The sequence below is a fragment of the Vollenhovia emeryi genome, unplaced genomic scaffold, assembly GCF_000949405.1.
Source record: "Vollenhovia emeryi isolate VEMERY1.0 unplaced genomic scaffold, V.emery_V1.0 DF939282.1, whole genome shotgun sequence".
Taxonomy (NCBI): Eukaryota; Metazoa; Arthropoda; class Insecta; order Hymenoptera; family Formicidae; genus Vollenhovia; species Vollenhovia emeryi.
This window is the reverse complement of record NW_011967084.1, coordinates 245,381-266,092: the sequence shown is the minus strand read 5'-3', so window position 1 is coordinate 266,092 and position 20,712 is coordinate 245,381. Positions and strand designations below refer to the sequence as shown.

Here is a 20,712-nt window from a genome sequence, read left to right as displayed (position 1 = left end):
CATTTTATTTAAAATTAATTTTAACCTTAGCGTTCCCGTTATGCCCCGGGTTCCCCTATATCAAGAAAAATAATGGAAAATATAATTAATTATTTCATATTATTAATGTAATATTTTATATTATAATAGATCTAGTTCTAAGTTCTATCTTATTGCATATTGGTCTCAGTTTATTTACGAAAGCATTATTTTTATGTTTCATATGTTTCATAAAAATAATTGTACATATATACATACATATAAGATATGCGAAGAAACATACTACGTAGATAATAACTGAATACAATAAGTTGTGACAGTTATATTTTACATTCACTGCACATTTATTTGTAATCTGATAACATTTCTCACAACTTTTACGTTTCAATAAGATAAGCAAGTTGATTTTGACTACAATTCATTAGTGCTTCTTATAAACGGCGTAATTGTTGTGTAACATTATCGCCTACATGTTGTAACTTGATGCTTTTTGGTCATCCGTCACAAAAATTATAAGATTTGCCTGGTAAGATTCCAGTTCGGAAGATAATATTTTCACGATCGTGTTTGTTGATTTCTTTGAGTGATTTCTTTATTCCTTTATTAACATGTTTAGCAGTTATTGACAGTTACCGTACGTTAAAGCTTCATGGCGTATTATCGGCAGAATATAAAAATGCAGAGTAGATTGTTAAGAGAATCATCGGATTTTGAAGGCAGGAGCGCACAGATATTATATTGACTTTCATTCACGCGTATTTGAATTATTGACATTATCTCGCTAATTATTTTACGGTATCCTAGTCCTAGATGTTAAGGTATATCAAGAAATATAATGGAAAATATTATAATCAGTAAAGAGGAAGGTGGAAGTGTTAGAGATAATGCGGGATCGCAGAGAGCTTCTACGCGTAGAAAAACAATAATTGTGAAGAATTTCGCGAGAGTTGCGAGCTTGAGAGAGTTTATCGTTTCCGAAACCTTTCTATTCTCAACCCCGTCCAATTGGTCACTTTTCATCTCGAAATTGTTCGACTTTGCACCGATCCTCATCGTAACGTTCACCCTTTCCCCGTCACTGCTTTCCTCTTTTTCCGTTTTCGTGTCTTCCCCTCTCCTCCGTCCGACCAAATACCTATCCCATTGAGCCGCTCGACGCCCTCCAACATTTAATTAAACGCCGGCCGCCTACGGTCGAAAGCGATACAGCTTGTTCAACACACGTAAACGACATTGTTCCCCATCCGTCGATCACGCGCCACCGCAACATCGTTAACGCTCGTCGTTGACGCAAGCCCGCTTTCGTTGCCTACATAATTATTTCCGCCTCTTGTGAAAAATTAAAGGAGATTGAACATAGTTTCACAAATTCGCAATTTATACGTTTTCAATCGACGGAACGTCGAAAAGATCAATTTAACTGTCAACAAATATGCGAATAGATTCCGTACACAACTTCGAGTGAAAGGGGAAGAACACGAAAACGGAAAATTTCTGACGACTTTTTCATCCACGCGGTTCTTTTTGTTTTGCAATTTAAGTTTCAGCTAAGGCCGCAAAAGTTCTAGCTACGTTATTGACGAAAGAGCACGTAGAAGTTGTCGGTATCGATGTTGACGCACAAGCGCATCGGTCGCACCCTCTATGGTGACAACCCCCTCGAGTCAGGCGGCGACCCGAGGAGCAGGGTCATGGTGCATCTTCGAGATGGCCTGGTAATTGCATCAATTAGCTTCGCGAGAACGCATTTAAACACGATCGAACATCACCGCGAAGCTTCGCATGAAGCGTGCGTTAATTCCACCGTAGGCGATTGCGAATTAGTTGGACAAAGCATTTGATTTTATCGTTTCAATACGACTTCCCTCAACACCTACGAAACGTATAATTACACGTTGCCGTCGATCACCTCTGAAATCAAGAGAGACCGAGACTGTCGCAAGGTTGTGGTGAAAACCTTGAAAAGATCAGTCGGCAATTCGAATGCCGTAAATGGTATATTAGGGAGAAAGAGATAGCAGTCAGCGTTAGATTAATATACTTCTCGAGGTGATGGTATTGAGACAAACGCTGGAGAGACGTCACGGTTTTCAGAAGTACGATACGTATTCGGAGTCGGGCGAGACAACGAGGACGTATCGTTATGTGTCAATTGGGGTTTCAAACAAGACACGCGAAGACAACGACAGGGATTGTAGTTGAACCTCCAGAGAACTCTGGACCGTGCATTCGGAAGCTACGAATGAAACAGGACGAGGGTGGCGACAGGCGGGGGTGAGAGTCGCGGAGGGAGCCTAAGGACCAGGAGTTTGCGCGAGCAGATCAATACGGGGGCTGCCCCCGCACATGAACATATCTCCTTCCCACTCTTTCTCCCTCCCTCCCTCCCTCTGTTTTCATCTCCTCGCGCTTTCCCACTCTTTCTACCCCTTTTGTACTCTACGTCTGTTTTTCCTCTCGCATGAGTTGGCTGATGTAAGATTGTATTTTAATTCTCGATTAGTTCCATTACGCCGTACTCGTTATTCTTTTTCCGCTTTTTTACGTTTGCTTTCTAATGAGCCCCTCTCTCTCTCTCTCTCTCGCTCTCTCTATCTGTCTCTCTCTCTCTCTCTCTCTTTCTGATGTAATAATAATATAGGAAGGATCTTATGTACTCTAAGGTTTTTTTACAATAAATTTCTTTGTATTAAAATTGATTTGTCTGACTATATTTAAGCCCATCGATCCATCCGCGTCTCTCCCTCTCCCCTAATTTGCAATCCTTACGCGCCTCCCCTTTACTCTAACCCATATTCCCCGTGTCTTCTATTAATATTCTCGCTCGATTGAACCTCTCGGAGTCTCTGCCTTAAGCTCGAGAATCCAATTCGTTCTTGGTATATCCTTGCATTCAGCCCTCGCGCGCTCGAATATATCTCTTCCTGTCCCCGTCTACTGATGCAAGCTCGTCCTTTCGCCCAATCCGTCGCTGCTTCACTCTACGACACCCATGGCATTGACACCATGGTACTGTTTATCACGTCGAAACATTGACCCGCTCCGCGTAACCGTCTTTCTCTAATTTTGCCGGTTTTCCCTCCACCGCCTCTCGCCACCTCTCCTTACACAGATCTCTTTCTCTCCCACTCCACCGCGGCTTATACTTCTCTCGTGTCCATCTCTTCCCTTCTATCAAGACCCCTAGTTGGATCAGTCCTATACCTCTCTTTCGCTCTTTATTCACATACAAGGTGTCCGGGAATTCGCCATTATTACTTCCAGTATCACCGCCACGGGCCTCGAGTCAACAAAATTGTTTCGCACACTCGCGTCGTCCCTTTTCTCTACATTCGACGAATTAATTCCTCCAGCAAATCAATCAAAGTTTCGCCGATCCGTAATTTGGTCCACGCGGAAATCAATCGGCGGGAGCTACCGGGGACTGCCGATCTTCAACGTTCGCCGAAAGGAAGTCGATTGCTCGGGGCGGGGGGGGGGGAAATTCTTCATACTCCCGATTTCTCGGTACTCGCGCGGGACCATCCGCTTTCCGGCTGGTACCACCCTGTACATCTGTATCACGCGCGCGCGTGACCGGCGCTCCGTCCTTGTCCGTGACGCGCGCGCTACCCCCAGCGAGGTGGTGGCGGTCCAGCGTGTAAGCCGTGCGGGATGCTGAATCCGTAGGAGCGACTCAGTCGTATCGCCTGGGCCCTCTCTGTCGCACGGCTAACGCCCGGTCGGCGAGACTGTGCGAGGCTGTGCATCCGCGTGCCGCCAGAGAGGAGGCCGATTTCCTCCCTCGGCGAAGCAGCAGTTTTTTCGTCGCCACGGAAAGGAAATCGGGACGGGCGGCGGAATGGATACGTCCGCGTGAGAGGGATGCGCTGCACGATTTCACTGGGGTAGCCGGCGGTAAGTAATACGACTCGGAATTTCGATCCTGCTCTTTCTGTCTCTCTCTCTCTCTCTCTCTCCCTCCCCCTCCTCTATCTCCCCGTCTTTCTCCTTGTCTCGTTTGCTCGATATTTTTTGAGCACCCTGCCCGGTGCTGCACCTCGTTGTACGCTTCAATCACGCACACCCGTGCGATTTCGGAAAATTCAATTTCAGACGCCGTTTACGTATGCGACAATATTCGGCTTCTGTCAATATTCGCGTTTCATAAGCGTTTTCATTGTTCAAAAAAAACGCCAAAACTCGTATATCTACGGTGTATCCATAGTGTACTGCAGAACTATAGCTCTATCTGCAAAAGTGATGGACGACGATAACAAATAGCCAAATTAAAACTTGAACTGGCGGTATTGTAAAGTGACGCATCGTGGGCTTTTACGTATTTTGCGTACGATTCCCGAAAGACAAACAGTTCCGTTTTACTTTTAACTGTTTACTCTCGCTGCAATTTTATCATCGAAATTGTACGTGGCAGCTTTGAATAATACAAACTGATGAAGTCGTTCCGTCCGCTTGCATGGCTATTAACATTAATAGAAGTAGAGTGTTCAATCCGACACTTGGCCTGTTACATTGCCCTCAGGGAAATATTTTCTTAATTATCGCTACCGTTAGGTAAACTATCACCCGTCGCGCACCGTTTTACTCATTGTCCGAGGGACCGTACGGAAGAAGCCCAAGACGACCACAGGGTACCTTCGTTCTCCTCCCTTATCTCGAGGAGGATGGGATCGAGGAGTAAAGCGCAGATCGATTCGCGCGGCCACTTGGCGTTCGCGACGGAAAGACGTTGACTGTTGTTGACTGGCACGAAAAGTTGGCAGCGAACGACCCGGTTCTCGTGTTCAAAGATAAACCGCGTGCGCTGATTTTACACGCGCCGGGAGAGGCGAGGGCGACCCGAGCGGGCCATCCGCTTAGACGAATCATCGCCAGGTTCTCGCCTCTTCGCGAAGCTACACACGGAATCTTGCCAGCGATTTACCAGCGATCAATCTCTCGAAGCCGGTACAACATGCTTGCTCCTAAATGCAGCTCCCTTTTCAGCTTCGCCCAAACCTCGCTTCTAATTCCACCGCGTGTGTTTCGTAACGGCGATATTAACGAACTTTTGCGCAGTTTCGATAATCGTATTGTGCCGTTTGCGCCGCCACGCTCCTGTATCTAACGTTTTCGTACTCGCCGAATAATTAATGCCGAGTAATTGGGATTCCGTGAAAATGGACTTGGGCAATTTTCGTCCTAAAAAGCTGAAACGACGCGTTTAACATCATTTGGAGATTCGAGGCTGTCAGTGTACACTGAAAGGCACACGATACCTCGACAATTGTTGGCAAGTGTGATAAAATTAGATATAGAGGACAGTTCTTCTATTATGAGATAGGATTCTAATGTGATATAGTGGCTTTTCAACGTCAAAGCAGATTCCATCGCAAATTTTTTTTCGCAATTATTACACGATTTAACAATCAATTTTGCACTAAACAGAGATTTCACTCCAAAGGCAATAAATTCATGATGGAACCAACAGACGATGCCTATTAATTTAGCCAGACATTTCGCTATCTCATATTAGGAGTCTACCTCATAATAGAGGAATTTCCTCTAAAAAATTTGTCGGAATTTTCAATCGTTCTCTCTAGCTTCATAAAATAGAGCTAACACAGATAGAAATACTTATGTCTCTTGCATTGTCGGAGAGATGGCAACTACAGCTGCCGTTCAAATGCGGAAGTACTTTTGTTTTGACAAACATATCAAAGCTGAAATAATACTTGAAGTCGACGATGGACAAGCTAGTTTTGGCATAGCATATTATTTGTTTCTAAGGTGTCAGCTACCGTAAGAAATATATTTGTGAGCCTATTCTTATTCGTTTCAATCATAACAGAACATTATTGTATTTGTCCAAATTACAGCACAACGGAAAGGGTAATTCACACATTTTGCGCTTCGAGAAGTAATGCCCTTTCTTCAGTACCGAATCGGAAAATGTAGAAGAAGATTAAGAAAAGATTGTCCGAGTAAATCATTTCAAATCTTTCGATCTCTAATGCAACAGTCTAATGCACAGTCGAACTTTTATAACAATCAAGTTTCTGCACAATCGTCTAATATAGACGCAATAATAACTTTTCGCACGCTATTTTTAAACATCTGTCGTGCCAAAATCGATATATGATAGTTCGTGCTTCACTTTTGTCTCGTTTATATTTTCATCCGGTTACATCGACGAGCTTTATATCCCTTTCAAGAGGCTCTTCTTCAACGGTATAGCAAATATAGTCTCTCTCTCTCTCTCTCTCTCTCTCTCTCTGTTTCTCCCCTCCCCCTCTTTTCCTCTCCCCCTTCCTCTATTCTTTCCCTTTATAACCGGCCGTGATATTCTCAATTGGGAATATCCTGTTGAAAAATTCTTCCACGATTGCTCAGCCTTGAAAGATGCTTTAAAATTATCGTCGGTCGCCTCTCGCATCTTTTTCTTCGCTTTCCCTCACGCTTTGAGGGCTGCTTACCCTTCATCACGACCAAGCATGTATTAGCTTGTTCTTCTATTTTTGCGTCGGTGTGATAATGAGATCATAAGCGTGAGCACATTATTGACGAGAGATTACTTCCTACCTCGAAGAAGTAAATTTACTCGCCGCCAGCATCGCATTTTTAAAGCGAGATAGCTGCACATTCGTAAGTGCTAAATAAGGGAGTTGAAAATTCAATCTAGCGTTGGCCGTTCTGGAAAAATTTTATCGACGGTCCATTTATTGGCGGGCGACACCTTCAATATCAAATATTTTCGTTTCAGTGTGCGATCGCGCCGCTCGCTTCTGATGCACCAATCTCGCCGCGATCTCCCCAGAACTCGATTAGGTTCTACGATCAAAGTGTTTTCGTTCGATTTAAAAAATGGATTAATAAAGCGTACGTACGGTAAATTTTACTTTTATTTATCGCGGCAGAGTGTTCCACATGGAACAGAAGAAAGGCTTCGTATGAATTTCCCGTATAAATTTTTATGTGTTTATCCTCGGCGACTCGAACGATTAAGTCTGAAATTTAACTCAAGGTTTTTACTAAAGTCACGTAAACACAAGCTAAAAATGGGCGACTTCTTCACTACTCAACGCACAAGAATGATTAATGGTCCGATATATTTTTCAAATATGAATGTGCGATTGCGATGGACGATACAGCCCGCGAATTCGAGACACTTTTTCCCCCGCTGACTTTTTTCCCCCCCCGTTACGTTGCCGCCGTCAGACATTACCATTTTCGAGTGGAAACGTCGCTGCAATCAGGTTTATCGATTATTGAAGTTTAAGTATATAACCGTAATGTGTCGTCTCCATATAGCGCGGATGTTAAATAGATCATCAATTGACGCGGTTGTGTTCTAAAACGGTCCACGTGCGAGCGCACACGTAAAAGCTCACTTTAAAGGCGCGTTTTAAAAGAGACGTGCCGATAGTTTTCGAACTACGAGAAACTACGGGGAACAAACGCGCCTCACGCGCGCGCGCGCGCCGGCACACGCGGAACTTTAATAATTTAATCTCCATACGGTTTTTATGCATATATGTATGCCGGAATTGTAAAAGCATCCGCGACGCGCGTTCCGATTTAATTCGGTTCAAACGTTCGCGATGCCGCCGGAATTTTGCGTGAAAATTTTATTATACGTAATCGAGAGAAACGTCACACGAGAGTGTACCCGGCACGTACTCAGGGGTCGATCCCTCGACATCTCGCGCTTAAAAATTCGCCGCTTCGCACCTGCGCCGAAGATAGCGCCCGTAAATATCGAGAACGGACGTTACACCGTATCTCGCGCTCGCCCTTCCTCCCTTTCTTTCCTTTTTACCTGTCATTGAGCGGACTTATCTCCGCGTGCGTTATCCCTAGTAGCACAGTGCATTGGCTAAACATTGGCTAGACGTTGGTCCAACGTTGGTTACATTAGAAACGCATTGGCCGATATTGCCCCACGTAAAGCCAATATTGGCCATGAAATAAATTGCACATATTGCACGATAATATTTATATAATATCAGATTTATATTCGGCAAGGTTCGCAGTCTACCGAAGATGAAGTAAAACCAAATGCTTAATTAAATACCAAAACAGGCTTTAAGCCTAATACGCGAGGAAAAAGAAGAAGAAGAAGAAGATTATATATATATATATACTCATATATATATGCTTTATTACCTTTAGCATACAGCCAGAAAGTGGGACTTAGTTTATAATAATTCCTTAACCCACTCATCCATACTCTCATTCAAACTCTCCCTAATCTCTAATCTCTAATCCCTAATCTCTTTCCCTTCTTGATTCTTATTTCTAATTTCTTAATTCTACTGACTAGCTCATCCTTTTTTGCCTTTCTTTTTCCTTCCATAATTTACATAATGTCTTTCCTTTATCTTCATCTATTACATCGTTATATAATCTTTCCAACTTCTTTTCCACACTATTACCTAATTCTAAAAACCAATCTTTCGTCGCTTTACAATCCTTGACATAGTGCTCTATATTATCTTTACCATCCTTACAAAATATACATATGAAGAAGAAGAAGATTATATTGGCAGTGCATTGGCTAAACATTGGCTAAACATTGGTCCAATGTTATGTTACATTAGAAATGCATTGGCCGATACTGCCCCACGTAAAGCCAATATTGGCCATGAAATAAATGGACATATTGCACGATAATAATTATATAATATTAGATTATATCGCTAATATCGCTAAATAGACACGTTGGCTAAATAAGAAGAGGCGTCCATCTTACAATATTGGACCAATATTGGGAATACTATAGATGTACATTATTTCCCAATATTGCGCCAATACATTGTGCTACCAGGGATGAGTTTCACGTGCGATACGAGCCGTCCGTCAACGCGACAGCGCGTCCCGGCGCTTCTCGGTCCAGAAGAGCGCCGAGTCTCTAAGCGCAGGGTTAATAATGCAAGACCGTCACGGAATTCGACTGAACTTTATACGTGGCTCGATGCGCCGCGCTCAGCCGCGTAGGGTCACGACCCTACACGACCCATCCTGTCCGATATCTGGGGCACACTTGAATTTTAAACCGCGTTATACGATTGCCGTCGCGCTCGATTAGCTTCTCCACGCGACGGGCTGCCTCGGCGCAGGCTCCCGCGAAATGTGCTCAATAGTAAATGTCAGCCTGTATGTCATCGGTCACAGAGCTACCCGTGGCGCGGCTAAAAGAGTCCTCGACATCGGTGGAAACTCGGTCTCGCCTAACTCTTCGCGCGATCCGTCTCTTCGTGTGTCGAGAGGAGGCATATTGGTCCGTGAAATTTGTCTTTAAAAAGTCGATTATATTTACTGTGTCTCCAAGCAGCAAACTGACATTAAAAGGCACTGTAGTAGACGTCACTGTGACATTTTTGACGTGTACAAAATTTTATTTTACAATTGCTAGTAATTTCACAAGACCCTCGTAAAATTTTTCAAAAGGCCACGCTGTCCCACGATTGCACGACTTTCAGGGTAAATTTTATAAGAGAAAATTCTCTCCCCGCGCGTGCTTCCATATCGAAACGAGTCCTCTTTGGCGATTTTATGCAGTTAGAAGTTTGCAACGTAATACGACATGTAAATTAATGCATTTCCGATAATATTAATGAGTCTTCTTTTGCGGGCATGTTGCCTCTGTGTCGCGAGTCCACGCCGGATATAAATTTTTAAATATCAAAGGCCAGTCTTCTTGTATCGACTAACGAGCGGAGATGTACCTACGCGGGCTTATTTGTACGGCAATGTTAATCAAGGAGACGGAATAATTAACGCGGTATTGATCGCGAGAGCGCTTCACATCCGATTAATCCGCGTGTACCTCCGCGTCTCTCCGTTGCCCGACAAATGTAATATAGCCCCGTTGTTAAGCGCACAACGTTAAGGGAGGTGACTCGATGAACAATAATAAAATATTCAGCCGTGCTGGCTGTTTCGTGAAACGTGCGCCGAACTTCGGGATCACAATACATATATAATCTCGTATAACGAACACTATTAACCACGTACATCCGGTTGTTAACCATTACAGCGCTGTTATCGTGTTATATACGATAGCTCTATGTTGTGACCAATGACAAGGAAGATCTTGAATGCTTCTTTAACGAAATTGCTTAAGGGCTATCATGAAAGAAATCAAAGAATCTAACGTCAAACGATCCCCATTAGGAGCTATTATCGTAAATTTCGACGAGAAAATGATCCCGACAGGGAGTTTCGCAAAGCACGAGTGGAGTAATCGGGAATCTCGAGGGAAGCCTCTAATTAGCAGAGCGAGTCGTACGAGAGGTGTCGAGTAAAGCATCGCAAAAATGCTAAAACTGTTACCTCCCGACAGAGCCGGCTGAGAGCTTAATTTAAAATACGCTCTTGTCGATCGGGATCCCGCAATACCTCTTCTAGAAATTGGACTATTGATAATTTAAAGTCAGCACGAGAGGGAGTGGGGGAGAATACAAACATTTGTGTGACTCCCTGACGTTTAGCGACGCTAGTTACTACGCTGCTTACTATCAGTCATTCAGTTGCAGAGCTCACATCCGGAAGCAGACGAGAGCACGAACGGGTACGGAGAGGAGGATGGGAGTGTACGTGACAGGCGTAATCGGCGTGATTGTGTTTTACATCGCGGTGCTGGCCGTCGGTGTATGGGCCGCTGCGTTCAAGCGGAGGCAGGCCGCGCAGGGCCACCTGCAGGATGACATGATGCTGGCGAACCGACGCCTCGGCCCCTTGCTCGGCGTCTTCACCCTCATCGGTAATTGTCCTCGCAGACCTTCACCTTTTTGCAAGACCATGGGCTACCCGGCGAGAACACTAACGTCGAATCGACGCCAATAGAGTCGAAATCGCGTCCCAACTGTCATGTTTCGAAAATAATTACACATTTTGGAACTTTAGTTTTTGTAACGGCTTTCTCTGGGATTTGCCGATAGTGAAATAAATTTCCTCACAGTTAATTAGCCAATTGCCAGGATTTATTGGGGCCCGACGATCCGCGATTCGCACTGTACACGAGTGTCCGTCCGGGCGACCCGTACACGGTATATATTATATATCCGCTGTTTTTCGCCGTTGCATTTCGATTTGTCAACTTACGCGAAAATTCTAGAAGGTCGCTACCTTACCGTCACATCGCTTCTAAACAAGACAGATAAGTAAAGCGATGAGTCAGAGAGGCAAATAATAGATAGCAATACACATAACTGTCGAATGGTTTCCTACATTATTACATTTTGTATTAAATAAGTGAACTCGTTTGGCAGTTCTCTCCCATAAAACATTAAAAGTATTCAGAACGTTGAACGTAGTAATTTAATGCAAAAAATAAAGTTCCACAACTTATTTTCGGAAACAAACGGTTGGAATGCGGTTTCGCTGGGTATATTCTTCCAAGGCCGTAGCCAAGGGGGGGGTCCGGGGGGTCCGGACCTCCCCCGAAACCTCCTCCGAAATAAAAAAACCAAATATTAGTAAACATTATGTTCAATACGATAAACGTAATTTTTTTACTAAAAACTATTTGATTTCCTGAAATAAGTACTGTTTTAAACAAATTTATGGCTTTTAAAATATTTATTTACACGATAAAAACTCTCTATACCTTAGTAAATTATTAGACATTACCTGTGTCAACAAGTACCCCGGAAAGGACATTTTTTTCGTTGAAAGGTCTAAAAACTTATTTAAAAAATTCCATGTGGGCCAAGAAAGGCTAACCGGATTGGCGTTAATGTCAATTCATCGTAGAATTGATATTAACACAGAAGACGTAATATATTTATTCGCCGCGAAAAAAGCTAGACGGTTAAATTTTATTTTATAATTAATTATAATTGTAATTTTTTCATTTAATAAATAATTTAAAACTTATATATTATTAATTAATAATTCTCTAATAATTAACAATACTCCTTAGTTCGCCGAGTTGATCCCACTAGACCCCCCCCGAATTTTTTTTCTGGCTACGGCCTTGTATTCTTCAATTCATTCGCAAGATAAACAACATATATAACATACGAAATGTGGGGCTGGATTCTTGAATTTACTTGTAAGAGAAACGTATGGGCAAATTCTGCTCTTCACACGTCCGAGGATGACTCCGCCACCACACTCGGATATCGCGACAAGACCAACTTGGCTATGTTTATAGCTAAAATGGAAAAATTTTTCTATGTGTGTGAATCTATCGCAAAAGCTTAATCCTTTCGGCCGTGCGACAATTGACGAAATTTGTTACGACAAAAGTACTCTGCGTCAGCCAGTCCATTTATCGCATCACGCGTGACCCCGATTAGAATGAACGCACGCCTATTATGCGGATTTCCTGCCTCGAAACGCTTCTAAAGGTCAGCGGGGTCAAGGATCAATCTACCTGATATCGGAATTATACGGATATTATTAGAGGATAATGAAACATTACGCCTGCAAACTGTACCTACGCGTTCCTCTACGATCGTGATCCGACGTTAGTTTCTTTCTCAACGGGATTGACGCGCTATTATCTTTTTAAGTCTCGCTTTCCTAATTCTCGACATTTAATACGTCGTTGCGTCATAATATGTCGTTTTCGTAGTTGGAAAAAAATGCATAAAGGTATACGCGAATTAATCCCCGATTTCGACGATTGGGAATCTATAACTTAAAAAAATTGCTGCGGCGCAGACGCCAGCCTCTGCAGGCATTGAACTCACTCACGGAGCTGATAATCGGTCGCGTGAGTTGCCGCGCCCAAAGCGCCTCTTTTCCAAGTTCGTTATATCCTCCGTCAGACTTTACGAAATTATCTCGCAAAAAGCGTGCGCACGCCTCGACCTTATTTTCTCCCCAATATCGACACGTGTCAACCGCCTTGCGTTTGTAAAAGGGAGCGTTGGTTGCACGTTCGCGTAGGTTGTCTTATCTAAAATTAATTCGCACCCCTTCTCTCTCTCTCTCTCTCTCTCTCTCCCTCCCTCTCTCTCCAAAAATTTATTTAAATTGTAGAGTGAAAATTGATATAAACATACATATAATAGGTACATACATGCATACATACATACGTGTATATGTATGTATTCTGTATCGTAAAGGCGTTTGCACGTAAAAAAGCATTAACCGTAACCGTAATTTTAGTCCATAACCTACGGACCTTACGTAATTTTAGTCCGTAACCTTCGGAATTTTACTTGGGTTGCTCCATCTGTCTGTACGTGTTGAAAACTGCGATTACGGACTAAAATTACGGTTACGGTTAACGCTTTTTTACGTGCAAAGGCCTTAACAAAGAATACATAAATCTCTCTCTCTCTCTCTCTCTCTCTCTCTCTCTCTCTCTCTCTCTCTCTCTCTCTCTCTCTTTCTCTCTATTTTTAATGTAGCCCCAATTTCCGAAGCGAGAGAGATTTTATAAATTTGCGAAGTGGATTTATTTCATTTTCTTCTAATCCGCTTTTTACGGACTCGCGCGTCTAATCATCCCGTTTTCACTCAACCGTTCCAAATTTTCTCATTGGTATCCCCCGTACTCCGAATACCTCTTTGCATTCTCCATTACCGTAATGATCACTCCGCGATATGCATCCGTAGAAAAACTTCATGTCAAGTATACCCCCATCTCTTCCCCTCTATCACTCTTTTAACAATTCGTTTATCTCTCCCATTTCCCTCCCGTTCTTCACACAAGTGGGCAAAGAGATAAAAATAATTTACCGTGCATTCGCTTCGCTATTTATACGCGTGCAATTTACGCGGAAAAAATTCTGCTGACGCGATGCACTTTATTGTTGACGTAACATAAATTCGGTCAGTTGTTCTAATGCAGGAGTATGAAAAGATTTAATTAACACAACATATATTTCACTCAATAAGAACTTCGTAATACTTACTAAAATTGATCAACTTGAATACTTTTGCGACTCATCGTACGTATGTGTAGCAACATGGGTTGGAGGAGCCTTCGTCAACGGGACCGCCGAGGCCATGTATACGAAGGGTCTAGCCTGGTGTCAAGTACCTATCGGCTACAGCCTCAGCCTGATTTTCGGTATGTCGCACGTAGCATGCGCTATCCTGACTTGGACCCCGTAAATCCAATTCGCTGGAAATGTCGGAAGATAAAGCAGAAAATATCGCGACTGATAATTGCAAAAATAGTTGTCGAATAAATCGCCAATAAATCCTTACTCTTATTAATATCTCATGTCAATCTTCTTCGCCAAGTCCGACTTCGCTTTCCGTGCTAATCAGCGATCAACTACCGTAGGCGCCATGCTCTTCGTGCGTCCGATGAGGAAGGCCGAGTACGTGACGATGCTGGATCCCTTTCAAGAACGATACGGCGCGGGCATCGGAGGCTTGCTCTTCCTGCCGGCGCTCTGCGGCGATCTATTCTGGTGCGGCGCCGTCCTGAGAGCGCTGGGAAGCTCGCTGGCGGTCGTCGCCGGCGTCGATCCGAATATCAGCGTTTGTGCGTCCGCGCTCTTGGCGGCCATGTAAGGATAACGCTGACGAAAACTTTTAGAGAGTGGACTGGTATAAAAATGAATACCGGCCAAGTTCACGCTCGAATGTACACAGCTAGTGAGACCACGTTACAAGCGAGGCAAGAAAAGCGAAATGTGTGCTTTCAGATACACGGTTTTCGGCGGTCTGTATTCCGTGGCGTGTACCGATGCGCTACAACTGCTATGCATTCTGCTGGGTTTAGCGATAGCTGCGCCGTTTTCCATGGTGCATCCCGCGGTGTCGTTCCAGAACAATCTGTCGCCGAAGGACTGGCTGGGACACGTGAAGAATGAGGACATGGGCGAGTGGGTGGACGGTATGCTGCTACTGGTGTTCGGCGGTATACCTTGGCAGGTGATTTGATCCTTCAAATGACGATGCTTGTAAACGACGACTAAGCTCAAATTGTACATCCCAAAGATCGCTTGAAAGGAGATTGGAAGCAGAACGATCTGCAGCTTAGAGCCTTGAAGTGCCAGTACAAAAAACAACATGCTATTTTAAGAGAAAATTATATCATACAAATAATTATAGTTAATCTTCTTTGTTGGAGGGTAATTCAGAGCCGCAATTATCGTTAACACGCTTCTTAGACATTCCTCTTCTTCTTCCTCTTCTCCAGGGTTACTTTCAACGAATCCTAAGCATTAAGAGCACTTCCGTTGCAACGACTCTATCAATTGTCTCGATGTTCGGTTGCCTGATACTCGCGGTGCCATCAGCCCTAATTGGGGTAGTGGCTCGTGCTACCGACTGGTCCTTGGTCCCAGGCTTCAACAGGACGTTCACCACGGACGACGGAAGCGCCGCGTTGCCGATGGTCCTGCGGTATCTCACGCCCCAATGGGTGTCTTTCGTTGGCAAGTCTTCAGATATCTTTACATATCCTTACTTCTCTCTCCGCTCCCCGATCATAAAAAGAACGTTTGAATTCACTTCTCGCAAATGTATTAATCTCGGAAGGTCTCGGCGCAATCTCGGCGGCTGTAATGTCCTCGGCGGACTCCAGTATACTCGCCAGTAGCTCTATGTTTACCAGGAACGTCTACAAACTCACGATACGGCCAAAAGTAAGCGTAACTTGAGCTGATTAACCGATGGCGCTAATAGACGTCATTGAAGCCTCTCCTTCGTTACAGGCGTCCGAGCGTGAACTAAACTGGGTCTTGAGAATTTCCGTAATCGTAGTCTCCATACTGTCCACTCTCGTCGCTCTCACAGTCAGCAGCGTTTACTATCTTTCGTAAGTAAATACGTTCTTCTTTATTTTGTTTTATGTGGAATGTATCTATTCGCGCGTAGGTCCCTGATTTCCGCAATGACTTCGCGTACGAGCAAATTTGCAAAAATTTAATTATTTTACATAATTGGTAGAAAATGTTTGAGTATCCCTTTTCACTCAACAATATTTGCTTAATAACTGCTACATTTATCTCGCGTTTGCTTACGAATTCTAGATCTAGCGATCGCAACAATCAGTGTACAAAAATACATCGCGCTTCTTTGTTCGTAGGTACTTGTGCTCGGATCTCGTTTATGTCGTTCTGTTCCCGCAACTGTTAGCCGTTATTCATTGGCCTAACATGGTGGATACTTACGGCTGTCTGGCGGGCTATTTCATCGCTATCGTCCTGCGTCTCGGTGGTTAGTGACAATTCCTAAAACAATTGTCAAACGTCATTATTCAAACAAAGAAGAAATGTCAAGAAATCTTTTTTTCGTTTCATCGTTTAAACGTATACGAAATGTTCTAATTTCTTTTTTGTTCTTTACATCTCTTCGGCACATTTCAAGTTTTCATTACATCGCCGCTTAAGGAGTCGAGAAACGTTTTTAATATTTGGAGCATTTTTAATGCTCAAATTTTTAAGTATCTTTTCAGATAGTCGTTTAAAATATTTTCCAGAAATCTACTAGAGTTTCATAAGTAAATACTTGCAGGCGGTGAAAGAGGTCTTGGCATAATCCCGCTGATCGAATATCCGTTCTACGATACGAGGACGCGCACCCAGAAGTTTCCCTTTCGCACCGCCGTCATGATAATCGCCCTCTTCACTCAGCTGCTAACCAGCTTCCTCGCCAGAACCCTGCTGGGCAAAGGATACTTTCCGCAATGTTGCGATGTGCTGAGTATCTATTCGCCCGGAAAGTCCAAGGAGTCGTCGGGCGTAGTGCAAAGCAGCTCTGGCGCAGCTCTTATGGATTCGTCCTCGGTAATTGCGAGCAGTCGCGAAAGTTAACTGTTATTTATTTCGCGTATTCGACCGATCGATGACGCACCGATCTCTTCTAGAAGTCGACGTCGGGCATAGATTCTTGCGATGGCGTCGGCACGTGTGTCTACGATGACGAAAGAACCTACGGCCACGAGGACACGAACGACCCCTGCGACGGCGATGCGATGCTCGGCAGCAATCACGCTGAGCTGTCGAGGGCGAAGAGCGTTGGGATGTCGGTCGTGCAACGTGGCGGCCACAATCAGCAAGGTTTGCGCAGCGCGGTGCCGACGCCGGCGCGACACGTCTCCATGGCGAGCCCGGTGTACACGCCGATACCGAACGACAGAGAGCAAACCCTCGCAGTGAGGAATCTACGCAGTCCCGTCGGTCCCCAGATACTCTCGCCCACCCGGTCGATCGGGATACCAGCGACTCCGATCGCCCCGTGCGCTCCCTCTTATGCCAAAGTGGGCTGCGAGCTCGGGCCGAGCAGCGAGAAGCAGCGCAATAACGACCGTATCAGCATTGTTGATAGGAGCAACATGGAGTACAACTTAAACGCTCAAGAGAACCCGCCCGCCAGCGTGGGTCCCAGAAAGAGCGTGAAGGGGGTGAAGCTCGTCGGTATGGAGGGCGGCCCGCTGCGAAGACCGTCGTTGCAGGTGAGCGACGACCTCCATGAATCGTCGCTTTTGTGAGGCCCGCGACAAACCGGGCCACCGTTTCATTTTTGCGCGCATTTTGTTTTGTATCTTCAGTTATCTGTATTGAGTTATTTTATTAAATTCTATATATTGGTTTTACGTCTGTGTATATGTTTGTTTATTTATCAGCGGCACGATTGTCCATCGAAGATGACGAAGCGTCAGGGGGAGAACTTAAAGAGTCCCCCGCGAAATCTCGGATTTTTGCAGTATCTTCGATACGTAACTTCTCTCCATGGTACTTCATCTTAATACACTGATGGATTCTATCTCTGTTGATTTATTGCTTTTCTCCGAGTTATCGCGGCTTTCCGGTGAACGCTGACAATGAGAGGAAGATAGTTTATTAGCAATTCGTGCATGAGTCTGAAACCTTTTATTAATATCCGGCGATAGATGTAAACATTCGTTAGCTACTTGTCCAGGTTACTTAATTGAATTTTACGCATTTATTTTCATGTATATGTTTCGTTACTTGGCACGATTGTTCGGCGATAACACATAGCGAGGATTCGGAGGATCCTTAGAGAATGAGAACCCTGAGAAAAGGTTCAAGGGTTCTCAGAGAGATCCTGCGCGATCTTGCAATCTTGTGGCGTGACTCTTGGAGTATGTATTCAAATGGATTTCCCATAGCTTCCCGTACATAGCTCCCACGAGACGACGTTTTGTGCCGCGTGTCCTCAGGGCACGTTCTCGCCGACACCATCGGTAGAGTTAGTCAACATTCTGGAGAGGAGACAGAGCAACGGTTCGTACGGACCGGGTTCCCTGTCCCCCGTGCCGTCGATGGGGGTAGAGGCGTGCAAAACCCACGGAACCGCGTCTGAGGGTCAGAACGGAACCGAGCATTGCAAGATAAAGAGAGGCATCGTGCGACATCACAGGTATCTATGAGGGAACGAGCGGAGAATGCAAATTAGAACAAAATCCCAGAATCTTTACTCCTTGACTCGGTGTCCTGTAACATTTCTGAATCTACACACCTTCGTAATATGAATAAAGAAAAATTATGTCCAGAGGAATTAGATATATAGAGATTCCAGAATCCTTCTTTCTCGATTTGCTCTGCAACATATATTTCTGCATATTATAAACAAAAGATATTATATAGAGATACTTATATGATATTGTAAATGACAAATTCTCAAGGTTCCCTGTCACCTTGGCTTATTATTAGTAATTTACTTTAGGAAATTTTTACATTTATATATACACTCGAATAAACTAAAACTAAAAAAAGCATCACACCACAGTATAATTGAAAATGATTAATTATTACAATATAAAATGAGATGGCATGGCAATAATAATATTATAATTCTCTAGAATAGACGCGCGACGCTGTTGAAAATAATATTTTATAATATTTAAATTCTTATAAATTGAGTATTCGCTGTGGAAGGTTCAATCATCGAACACTCTCTCCGATCATGTTTTCTCTCAAACGTTTGCGCAGCTTCAATGACACGGGCGACCGAGTGTCCTTGACGACGCTCGCCAGACAGCCAAATTACCCGTCGATGCCGCTGAGGCCGGAGGACTGTCGTATGACATTAGCAAGGAAGGACAAACGCCTGGCCACCATCGGCAGGCACTCGTCGATGACGAACGAAATGGAGTTCAGCAATACGAGCAGCCTGATTGTCAGTCCCACCTTCAGCATGTACAGTTCGGCCCCGAAGAGCTCTAATTATTTCGTCACCGATGACGAAGCGGTCAGCAGGTTCTAAAACGGGGTTCCTAGGGTTGCAGAACCGAAAACGACACTTGCAGACTCACTTCAAGTAGTTAAAGTGCAAATGTCGAAATTCGTACATTCAGCTGGTGCAAAAGATTCCGTTGTGTTCACAGTCATCAAATTATATGTCTTTTTTCTTAGATAAGAAATAGAGAACATGTGGTTTTGCTAAAAAAGAGCATTGAAATACTCTTTCTTAGATAGAAGGAACAAGAGCAATCTGAACGATGATTCAGATTGAGAATAATTTTTGATATCATGTGTCGTACACGGAGAGAACTTTCTCTTAAAATTTACCCTGAAAATCATCTAATCGTGGGACAACATGGTATTTTGAAGACCTTTATGAGAGTTTTTTCAAAGTTTGCCATACATTCTACTAATACCCTAGCGGAAAAAATTCCTATAAATAACTACAAAAAATTGCCTTGAAATAGAAATTTGTAGAAATTTTTATATCTTCGTTGAAATATTTATTTTCTTGTAAAAATATCTACGAAATTATAGTACCACAAATTAACATGTTCTCAAGTCAAGAAATTATTGCAAGTAGTATTTCACGAAAATGTACAATTTTGTAAAAATTAGTACAAAACTTTACTAGTTTTAAAAATTTATTTGAGAAACAACGAAATCTTAAAGAATTAAAACATCTGCTTATTTGTGGAGTATTACAAAAATTAACAAAAGTGTTCCAATTCTAGCATTTTCATGTTGATTTTTATAACACTTTTTAAATTTACGTAGAATTTCTTAGATTCTGGCAGTTATATTTAATTTTTTGTAGAATTTTGTAGAATTATTTCCGGTAGGGTGAAATGTATACTAAGTATAATTACACTAGTAACATGGTAAAATTTCCAAAAACTCATAAAATTCTTCGAAATGCCATGTTGTTCCATTACATGATTTTCAGGATAAATTTAAAGAAAAACTTCTCCCCGTGTATAGAATAAATCTCTCGCATCAGCCATCCTACTGTCACGTCCCTCTTCTAAGGTGCACTTGGAGAATGCACGAAACAACAAGGACAATCATAAAACCCGCCCCCGTCACTCTCTCGGCATGCTCAATCCTGTAACTCTGTTTGTTGTCCGGTGAATAATTCAATCTACTATCAGAACTATCAGAAATTTACATATGCAGAAGAAGAGTGATATATATACATATATTGGTGAGATTGATGGTCAGTACATGCCACCATGTTAATTAGAATTTATACTGAGCGTTTTGTACCAAGGATTCGAAACGACATGCACTACACGTTCATATTTGTAATAATTTGCGTGCTGTAATTATGATGTTATCACATTTCACACCTTGCCGTAGCATTCCTTATTCATTAAAAACCAAATTGATGAAGAAAATATTTTGTAGCCTCATGAAAGTTAAGAGCAAATTATTATACACCATCAGAATTGAATGGTACGGACAGTGTTCAGGTGTGAAACTAATCTTAGAAATAGTAGTGAAGTCGATCAGTACATTTAATGAACGCTATTATCGTATACATTCATATATATATATTATTCTTGTTTTTTCTGAATAACTTTGGGAATAACTTTCGGATAAAGAAATGTTAAAGTTTCTTGCCGCA

The 20,712-nt window shown here is 43.2% G+C and overlaps 1 protein-coding gene across 4 annotated transcripts; it reads left to right on the top strand.

Annotated features, from left to right (window-relative positions):
• Positions 1 to 3,515: 3,515 nt before the first annotated feature.
• Positions 3,516 to 19,401, top strand: LOC105559271 (high-affinity choline transporter 1-like). 4 transcript variants are annotated; one of them, XM_012007436.1, is made up of 13 exons: positions 3,516 to 3,876; positions 10,491 to 10,723; positions 13,883 to 13,990; positions 14,210 to 14,438; positions 14,577 to 14,805; positions 15,074 to 15,311; positions 15,415 to 15,521; positions 15,591 to 15,694; positions 15,965 to 16,095; positions 16,393 to 16,664; positions 16,745 to 17,332; positions 18,011 to 18,261; positions 18,834 to 19,401. In XM_012007436.1, the coding sequence occupies exons 2-13, from the start codon at positions 10,546 to 10,548 to the stop codon at positions 19,105 to 19,107; spliced, it is 2,709 nt and encodes a 902-aa protein (XP_011862826.1). In that variant the 5' UTR covers positions 3,516 to 3,876; positions 10,491 to 10,545; the 3' UTR covers positions 19,108 to 19,401. The 4 variants fall into 4 exon arrangements, with proteins under 4 accessions (XP_011862826.1, XP_011862825.1, XP_011862824.1 ...); XM_012007435.1 differs by lacking the exons at positions 18,011 to 18,261; positions 18,834 to 19,401 and having other exon boundaries at positions 3,522 to 3,876; positions 10,497 to 10,723; positions 16,745 to 17,473; XM_012007434.1 differs by lacking the exons at positions 3,516 to 3,876; positions 18,011 to 18,261; positions 18,834 to 19,401 and adding an exon at positions 4,724 to 4,922 and having other exon boundaries at positions 16,745 to 17,473.
• Positions 19,402 to 20,712: the final 1,311 nt, after the last annotated feature.

Excerpts from the sequence above, each read along its gene's own strand:
- LOC105559271 (XM_012007436.1), top strand. The coding sequence starts at position 10,546 with ATGGGAGTGTACGTGACAGGCGTAATCGGCGTGATTGTGTTTTACATC. Across the intron at positions 15,695-15,964 it reads AGCAGCGTTTACTATCTTTC|GTACTTGTGCTCGGATCTCG; the intron begins GTAAGTAAATAC and ends CTTTGTTCGTAG. Across the intron at positions 16,665-16,744 it reads CTCTTATGGATTCGTCCTCG|AAGTCGACGTCGGGCATAGA; the intron begins GTAATTGCGAGC and ends GATCTCTTCTAG.